We start from the raw sequence: 9,860 nt of genomic DNA, 5'->3' as shown, positions 1-9,860 counted from the left end.
TTTCTTTCTTTCTTTCTTTCTTTCTTTCTTTCTTTCTTTCTTTCTTTCTTTCTTTCTTTCTTTCTTTCTTTCTTTCTTTTTCTTTTTCATTTTTTTTTTGGCAGAACCACAGGGTTCTAAGCTGGCCATGTGCTGGCTGCAACCAGCTGTGCTGCTGTTTCTCAGGCAACCCTTCCCCAAGCAAGTAGCTGTGCTATGTGTTAAGGTATCATCTTTTATTTGATCAAGTATGCGCACACGTTGACTCAGTAGTTCAAACCATCATTCTGTTCAGTCTCCTTCCCACCCATCCTTCCCGGTAGGTATTAAGAACAAGGCTGTTGTTAGGAGAAGGGTAGATACAATGGGACAGAACTCAATCATTGTCCAACATGTTTACCACCTACTGAGTCTCGTAGTTCCCATTTTAGAGATATACAAGTGCCAGAGCAATCTCTGGCACTTATTGCTCAGGCTTCCCATAAGCTCAGAGGAGAGCAGAGTACAGGTGGGTGAGTTTTCTAATAGCTGCCATCTGGAGTCCAATCCTTTTCAGAGCAAAGACAGAGTGGGATGTGTAGATCCAGTCAATGAGATGATGAGCCAAAGGACTCCCTCAGTCTCCAGCAAGGGAAGTGATGAGGTCAAGGGGACTGGCAATTGTCATTCCCAGGCTTTCTATCCCGAAGTTTGCTCCTTGCTCGAGGAGTCAGAAGGTATGTGTAGGATATAGGATTTGAGGATCAGGAGGTAGGTCTCCTTGAACTTTTTTATTTTGCAAGCGTATACAATGGGATTCATCATGGAGTTGGCATGAGACAGCAGGATACCCAAGCAGAGCAACTCTTGGGGTACCTTTGTGTTAGGGAAGAAATAAGAAACACAGTTGATGGTGGACAGAGGCAGCCAGGATAGAGCAAACAAGAAGAGGATAAGAAGCAGGGATTTGGCTGTCCTGAATTCCCTCCCATAGAATGCACCTGTCTCTTTGGAGCCAGAGAAGTTCTGTCTGAGCTTGTTGCGGATGACGTAGAAAATGTCAACATAGATGGCACACATGATGACCAACGGCATGAGGATCCAGGTGAAAAAGCTGAAATAGACCATGTAGTCCATCCTCATAACCGAGCGGAAGCGGCATGGGAGGAAGCTGGCATTCCCAGAGGTCCCCGGGCTCAGTCTCTCGTTCCAGCCAAACATGGGGACCAGTCCGACCAAGATCGACACCAGCCAGCAGACCCCCAGGGAGGTCCATATTACTCTCTGAGTGATAATTCTCTTGTATCTGTTGGGAGGGGAAAGAACTGATAGTTTTAAGGCAGAAATTCCTAGAGGCAGAAAGTAGAGGAGAGAAGGAGAGTTGGGGAGGAAGGAGACCACATATTCTATCCTCTGAACTTCCTCAAGACTGGGCTGATATTCTGTTGTCTCCAAGCTTGAATAGCATAGATGCGAGAGCAGGAGGAACAGAGGAATTTTAAATAAAAATTTCCACATCCTTCTTCGGGGATATTTCCTTAAGACAAGAGTCATATTTGGGATAGATAAGGAGCCGGCCCGATGATGTCACAACAACATTTGCAGCATGGGAGTTGTGAAAAGAACACTGGGCCTGGAGCCGGAAGGCCTGGACTTGAATCCTGGCTCTGATAGTCAATAACCTGTGTGACCTTAGGAAGGGATTGTCCTTGTGTGGGCCTCAGTTTCCTCATCTGTAATAGGAGGAGGTTGGACTTCATCTCTAAATCTTATGGCTCCATTCCAAGAATTTTCAAAATTCATAAACTTATTTTCTCCAAGAACTCTTCCAACTGCTGTCTTGGGTGAAAGGGGTGAGTTTCTAGAAGGGAGAGAAGAAGTGACTGGGGCCAAGCAATAGTTACTGCAGTGGGGCTCTCCACTCCCACTTCGTATCTTCCTAGAGTGTGGCCAGGTTAAGGCAGTCAGAAAGAAGGATGTAGAACGGCAGTACTGCATCATTTGGGAAATTAGCCAAACATGCTGCAATGGAATATTACTGTGTCATGAGCAGAGACAAGTGTGGCCAATTCAGAAAATGTCAGAAGACGTAGTAACTGATGCGGAGTAAAGCAAACAGAACCAAGAAGACAATATAAATAACAACCACAACAATGCGAATGGAAAGACCGATACAAGGCAACTAACTATTATGTAATTATAGTGACCAAGTGTGGCCCAAAGGAGTAGATAAGAAAATGCACTACTCTCATTTGCGAAGCAGGGAACGACTACGGGAATAAAATATCATATATGATGCAAGAGATGATCTACATTTCGTCTGGTTTTGTTGAGCTCTTTTATTAAATCTTTATGTCAAGGTAAAACTTGCTGGGGAGGGGAATAGGAGTATATTCAGAAATGTATGTTATATCAAAATAAAAGAAATCAACAACACTTCAAAAAAAAAGAGATGGAACACAACTGATCTCTTGAGGAAATGTATCTTTTCCACTTGGAATCCTGTTTTGTTTTTTGTTTTTTTTGCCATTTAATCAAGATTTAAACCACTCAAGAGAGAGAAAGAATTTGGTTTGGGGGACACATTTTCAAAGGACAGAACAAATAGAAAACTTTCTTGCCAGACTGAGTACCCAGTTGGGGAATGAATGGGGGAAAAGTTGCATTTTTATAGCAAGAGACCAATTAGCATCACCTCCTACCTCCTGGCCTTTTTGTCTCTTTACCATTGGCCTGAGCAAATAGTTTTCTGTCACTTAAAAATTCTAGAAAATTTCATTTGAATTAAATGCTTTTGATTAGAAGATACATTGATTAGGGAGCCAATCAATCTGTGAAAACAGAGCTGGAAGGAAAGAATGCCAGGCCGTCCCTTGAGTGGGCACAGGGAATAGGATGAACACAAATGGAGACAGCAAAGTGCAGGGTTGGGAGTAGGGATGGAGTCAGAAGGAGGTTTAGTGAAGTTATGCTTAAGCAGCAGAACTATAAATGTGGGGGGAAAAAGGTTTTAGTTCTCTATTCCCTCCTGCTACCTCCACTATCGGCTGGAGTCTCTTCTCCCATGCTGGGAATTCATAGATTTGGAGGGCAAAGGACCTCAGAGGAGATCTAGTCCAATCCTCTCATTTTATAGATAAAGAAACTATGGCTCAGAGGGGTGAAGTGACTTGCCCAAGGCCACAGGTAGTACATTTCAAAGGCAGGATTTGAACCTTCTGACTCTGAAGCCAGTGCGCTAGCCACCATACCACACTTCCTACCTAGTTCCAGAGCAGAGCTTTGCGTACACCACCCTCACTCCCCACAGCAACCTCACCCTCCCAAATCCCCATTCTCCTCCCCAACTCCACAGCACAGGCAGGCGAATAGTACCTGATCGTAAGCTTGACTCTCAGGTAGCGGTCCACAGCAATGGCGAGCAAGGCCATGATGGAGGCATGGGTAAAGACCAGCAGCAGACAAGTCATAAAAAGGCAGTTATAGAAGTGAATGGTGATGCCCAAGCTAATCACAATGGCAAGAGGCATGACCAGCACACCCACAGCGATGTCAGCCACGGCCAGAGACACAATGAAGTAGAAGGTGGTATTCTGCAGACCTGGGTTCAACTTTACCACCCAGATGACGAGTACATTGCCTACAATGGCACAAAGTCCAATAACAATCTCTACAGTGATATATACTATGCTTCCAGGTGTCAGAGTTGTGTCGTTTCCAAGCATTTTTTTTTCCAGTTGGGAGATGAGTAGGGAGTGTAGGCAAAGAACCACTTAGCGGTGGTGAGGCTGGCACTAAGATACCAGTTCTACAAAGGACCTCCCCAGAAGCCCAAGATCAGCAATTGTCAAGACTCATAATTCACCCGTTTCTTTTCCTTGCTGGTGAAGAGCACTCTTGGAGACACTGGGACCCTTACAGAGTATGCACTGAAGAGCAAAGCCATATAACCTTCTCTAAGGATTGCACCACCACTAAGATCCTGGAAGTCTTGACGGAAGGTTCTTTGTGGACTGGAGTCTTCCAAGTGTGGCTCTCCAAAGCTATTGCTGTAGATTCTCCAGACTGACAGTTTCAAGCGCTTTGTTTACTGCAATTCTTAGACTTCTCTCCTGGCTCCATCAAGATAAGCTGCACTCTTTGGTGTATTTCAGGAAGTGAGATAATCAAGAGGAAGTATTGGAACAAGAAAGATCTCTAACTGAAGACCAAAGGGGAGGAGAGAAGACTTAGGGAAAGGAGAGAAGTTGAGCTTGTTGTAGAGATTGTTGTGTATTTGAAACCCCACCAGGGATTCAAGGGAAGTGTGGAACTGGGCATGAGTCTAGATTTGGGGAACAAGGGTCAAACATGTGATTGTCAAGCAGGACTCTTGGCTTTTTGCTGACTTTGCAAAAGAATTTCTGTTCAATAAACACAAATGAAATGCCTACCATGTGCAAAGCCCTGTGCCAGATGCTGGGGAAAATACAAGGGTTGGATGAGACATGATCACTGCCTTCAAAGAGTTTATAATACATAATAAATGCATAAGAATCCTCAAGGAGCTTATACTCTAGTGGAGAGGTAACATAAAAGAGAGCTGAAAAACAGGGTAGTGAGAAGGGTGCAGGTGCTAAGCGAAATCACCAACTGGTTATTGGATATTTCAACTGGAGATCCCAAAAGGCATCTCAAACTCAACATGGCCAAAGCAGAACTCATTATCTCCCACCATCACCAACCCACCCTTTCCCTAACTTCTTTGGTCAACGTAGTCTGGGTCAAGGATACCATCTTCTTCCAGTCACTAATACTCACAACCTTGGAATCACCCTCAACTCCTCATTCTTCCCTTACCCCGCACATTCAATCAGTCATCAAGTCTTATCGATTTCCCATCCATAACCTTTCTCACATTCCCCTCCTCCTCTCCATTTGCACGACCATTTCCCTTCTGCACACCTTCACCACCTCTTGCAGGATGATTGCAATCATCTCCTCATCAGTTTCCTTTTTCCAGCCTTTCCCTTGTCCAATCCATTCTTCCCACATCTGTCCAAGCACGGGTCTGACTATGTTGCTTCTCCTCTTAATAAACCCAATGGCTTCATATTACGTCCAGAATCAAATACAAACTCCTCTCTCCATTTGGCATGTAAAGCCCTTCACAGCCTCTCTCCAACCTGTCTTTCCAGCCTTATTATACATCAGTCCTCTTCACACCAAACTGACTTTCTTGCTCTTCCTTACACATGACACTCTTGTCCCATCTCCGAGGTTTTGGTTTTTTTTTTTCAATTTGTCCCTCATTGCTACTCATTGCTACCTTGTAAAATCTCTAGTTTCCTTCAAAGCTCAGCTCAAACCCCACCTCCTAAATGAGGCCTTTCTGGACCCAGTCTCGCAGCTGCCAGGGTCTCTCCCTTTAAACTACCTTGTACTTAATTTGTATCCATTTTATACACGTCAATTTTGTATCTGCTTATACATATACACGCTGTCTCCTAACGAAGCTATCTGAACGCAGGGACTGTTTTGAACAGAGACTGCTTGTCTTTGTATCCTCAGGACCTCGTGCAGTTCTTGACGTACAGCAGGCACATAATTTATGTTTGCTAGTTGATTGATTGACCTTGAATTCCAGGTTAAGGAATGTCAACTTCACTTGGTAGACAATAGAGAGCCACAGAAAGAAGGGTTTTGAGGAGGCCCTTTAGGGCCTTACTTTCTCTTACATTCTCTACAGTCTACAGCAGGGGTGGGGAACCTGTGGCCTTGATGCCACATGTGGCCCTCTAGGTCCTCAAGTGCGGCCCTTTGACTAAATCCAAACTTCACAGAGCAAATCCCTTTTGAAAAAGGATTTGTTCCTTTTATTAAAAAACTGAGACTCAGTAAAAAGGCCACACCCAAGGACCTAGAAAGCCACATTTGGCCTGGAGGCAGCAGGTCCCCACCTCTGCCATAGATTGTAGAGTATATAAGGGAAACACTCACCCAATTTTTTCAAAGAAACAAAGAATAGAGGCTACAGACTATATAGACCAGTGAGCTTGACTTTGATTTTGGCAGAAGTCTTAGGACTTATTTTTAAAAGGAGAGTTAGTGAATATCTAGAAAAAGAGAAGAGAGCCCACGATACAGCCTTGGGAGACAGCCGTGTTTAGTGGTCAGGAGACGAAATGATAGCCTACCAAAAGGGAATGAGAAGGAGCAGGAAGCCAGATATGAGAACCAAGAGTGGACAGCTTCATAGAAACCAAGGGAGGAGGAATGGAGTTATCAACAGTTAAAAACTGCAGAAAGGGCAAGTAGAAGGAGAGACTTACTTACAAAGAACCTTTGAATTAGAGATAATAATTCCAATCAAATGATGAGGTTCAAAGCCAAAACACAAAGGCTGGAGAAGCCAGTGGGAGGTGAGTAAACGGAGGTGACAGTCCTATTACTTTCTGGCAGTTTGGATGAGAGGAGACTAGCTAAAGGGAATAGATGGTAAGGTTAAAGGAAGGGTTTTTGTTTCTTGTTTTTGTTTTTGTTTTGTTATGAGAAGGAACACCTGGCCGTATTTGAAGGCATTAGGGAAGAAGTCATTGGGTAAGAAGATACTAGAAATGAGAGTGATAATGGACAATAAGTGAGGGAGAAAGTCCTCAGATGGGTCAGGAGAGAATGGTTTCAAGGGCGCAAGTAGTGGGGTTGATTTTTTAGCGAGAATGGTCACCTCTTCCTCTGAGATTAGAACAAAGGAGGGAAGAATGGGGATGATATGGAGGGGCTATTATGGAGGTGCATTATGGGAAAAAGAAGGAACAAAAAATGAATGGCCTCTTATTTTCTAAAGAAATAGGTGCAGTTCTTTGTAGAGAAAAATATGCTATAGGAGCCTGGTGGGAAGGAGAAAATTTAGAATACCCATCATAGGGAATGTAATAGTTAATCAGTTAAGAAAACAGAATTGGCACACAGCAATAGCAGGTTCAGTTGAGATTAAGTCCACAAATTCAATGAGCCGAGAGTTGCATGATTTTTCTTTAGTAGCAGTCAGCAGCATGCAAGAAGGAGTAGAGAGGGTTGGTTATGAAGGGAACCTAGGGTTGGGGCTTAGTAAGGTAAGAATGATGACAGGACAAGGGGAGGGGGACAAGCATTTAAGTGCCTACTACATGCCAGGCACTGTGCTGAATACTATCTCTTTTGATCCTCATAAATGTAAAGTTTCGCACTTGAGTACAAAAAAATCAATTCCACAAATATAAAATGGGGAAAACATGAATGGACAACAGTTTTTCTGGAAAGGTTGTGGAAGTTTCCATGAATTGCAAGACTGAAATGAATCAGTAGTGTGATGTGGTTGTCACAAAAGTTCATTCAAGCTTGGGCTGCCTTCGATGGATTATAGCTTCCAAAAATTTGAAGTGTTGATTCCATTTCACTCTGCCCTCATGAGACCTCACCTGGAATATTGTGTTCACTTGTGGGCACCTTGGTCTAAGAAGGACACTGATAAAACTGGAGAGGGTGTCCAGAGGAGGGCAACCAGGATAATAGAGAACATGTTCATGACGTACGAGTATTGGTTGAAGGAATTAAGCATGTATAGCTCGGAGAAAAATGACTCAGGGGGACATGATAGCTGTGTTGTGGGGGAGGGGAATTAAACTGGTTCTATATAGCCCCAGGGGACAGAGAGGAGCAGGTAAATTTATATTTAATGTCAGGAAAAACCTTCCCAACAATTAGGAGTTGTACATGGCTTTCCTTGAGAGATAAATCTGGTGGGGTACACTTCCCTTGACGTCTTCAAACTGAGACTAGACAACCACTTGCTGGGTTTGTGATAGTGGGAATCCTTTCATTTAGAGTTAAGACTAAATGGCCATTAAGGTCGCTTCCAACTTTCAAATTCTACGAGTCTGGGAAGGTCAATGGAAGGAGAAACCCAAGTGGGAAGACTTGGACATTTTTGTAGTACCCAATAGACAAAAAGGGAATGAAAATTAGAGGGGGATGACTACGGGGGAAAGCTATTGGAGGAGATGGGATCAACGACACAAGTAGAGGGGTGGCCTTCGGTTGACAAGGGCTAGATCTTTGTCAGAGACTAGAGCTAGGCAAAAGAGGATAGTGACAGTGTACCCTCTATACAAATAGGGGCATTTGGAAGAGGTGTAGGTTTAGGGTAGAAGATAATGAGTTCTGTTTTAAAGATGCTGAGCATTAGACATCAAAGGAGAGATATTCAGGAGACAGTTATTGGTGTGGAACTGGAATTCAAGGATCACACAAACTCAGAATCTGAGAACTGAAAGAGACCTCAGCAGCCATCCATTCCAACCTATACCTCAAAGGAGTCCCCATGATGACCTATCTGAGAAGTAGACATCCAGCTTCTGCTTAAAGAACTTCAATGACAGGGAACTCACCACCTTCTGAAGCAGCACATTTCACTTTTGAACATCTTGAGCTATTGGGAATTTTTTTCCTGACATCTAGTCTAAATTTGTGTCTTCACAAATTCCAACCACTACTCTTGGCTCTGTGCCCTGAGGCCGTACAAAAACAAGTCTAATCTCTTACAGATGACAACCTTTCAAGTATTTGAACATAGCTTTTGTGTTCCTCACTTCCCTCCCCACTTCTCCACTTTGTTGTCTCTGGTCCAGCCTAAGCAACCTCAATTTCTTCAACCAGTTCTCATATACAAGGCCTCAAGGCCTTCCACTGTACTGGTTGTGCTCATCTGGAGTTTATCAATGTCCTTAAACCCAGCTGTCTAGAACTGATTACAGTACTCCGGATGTGCCCTGACGTGGACAGAGTAAAGAGGGCCCATCACTTGTTTCTGGAAACCACGACTCTCTTAATGAAGTCCACACTGCATCAGCTGTTTTGGAAGCCATATCATCACTCTGTTGAGTTTGAGGCCACCAAAACCCCAAGATCCTCTTTTTGACAAGCTCTTTTCTAACCGTGTCTCCTTCGTGCTGAACTGGCAGTGTTGACGTTTTGAACCCACATCAAAGACTTGATTCTGTTGAATATAATCTTACCGGGTCTAATGTTCTGGCCTGTCAAGATCATTTTGGCTGCTAACTCCATCACTATCTGTATTAGCTAGCCCTCTCAGCTTTGTGTAATGTGAAAATTTGACCTTACCATTCTCTCAAGCTATTGTCCCATATCTCTTTCCCTTTCATAGCCAAACTCCTTGAAAAATCTGTCTACACATATCATTTCCACTTTCCTCTCACTCACTTTTCACCCTCCTTCATTCTGGCTTTTGTCCTCTTTACTTAACTGAATTGCTTAAGTGAGCCTCACAATTGATAAGGTTGCCAGTGAAAATGACCTCTTTTCATTCCTCTTCCTTCTTGACCTCTCGATAGCATTGGAAATCCTCCCTGGATATCCACGGCACTCTTTAGTTTTTTTCTGCTACCTATACAACAGTTTTTTCTCAGTCTGTTTTGCTGGATCATGATCTGAGTCCCTCACCCCCTATGGGTGGGTGGGCCCCAGGGGTCTCTTCTGGGCCCACTTCTCTCCTCTCTCTGATATGCTCTCTGTTGGTCATCTTATCAGAGCCTGTTATCTCTATGAAGATGAATCCTAGACCAATATATCTAGCCCTAGTTTCTCCTCTGAACTCCAGTCCTATATCACCAACTGTAATTGGACATCTCCAACTAGATATTCCCTAGGCATCATAAATTTAGCATTTCCCAAACAGAACTCATTATCTTACACCTCCCCCAATCCTCCCCTTTTTCTAACTTCCCCGTTTTGAGGAAGCTAAAGAAGCATGTTTTCACACACTTGCGTGCAATGAGGAGACACACATGTAGTCTTTTTTTTCTTTCTAAGATCCCTAAGTTTCCTGGTCTTCAAGGTCAGGGCTTTTGAGGTCACAGAAATGG

General features: G+C 43.6%; 1 protein-coding gene across 5 annotated transcripts in view; it reads right to left on the bottom strand.

Annotated features, from left to right (window-relative positions):
* The window catches only part of ADORA3 (adenosine A3 receptor), a 21,196-nt gene extending 16,965 nt beyond the window's left edge, over positions 1–4,231 (bottom strand). For 3 of the 5 annotated variants that reach the window (XM_027860356.1, XM_027860355.1, XM_027860359.1), the window contains exon 1: positions 3,334–4,231. In XM_027860356.1, the coding sequence (XP_027716157.1) occupies positions 3,334–3,683 (350 nt within the window). In that variant the 5' untranslated portion in view covers positions 3,684–4,231. Of the gene's footprint in view, positions 1–200; positions 1,265–3,333 lie in introns of those variants that run through there. The other 2 variants (XM_027860358.1, XM_027860357.1) reach the window with 2 other exon arrangements.
* Between the last annotated feature and the right edge of the window lie 5,629 nt (positions 4,232–9,860).

Source organism: Vombatus ursinus, unplaced genomic scaffold (assembly GCF_900497805.2).
Source record: "Vombatus ursinus unplaced genomic scaffold, bare-nosed wombat genome assembly UNPS02014179.1, whole genome shotgun sequence".
Taxonomy (NCBI): domain Eukaryota; kingdom Metazoa; phylum Chordata; class Mammalia; order Diprotodontia; family Vombatidae; genus Vombatus; species Vombatus ursinus.
Note: the sequence above shows the minus strand (reverse complement) of the source record. Positions and strands in the feature narration are given on the sequence as shown.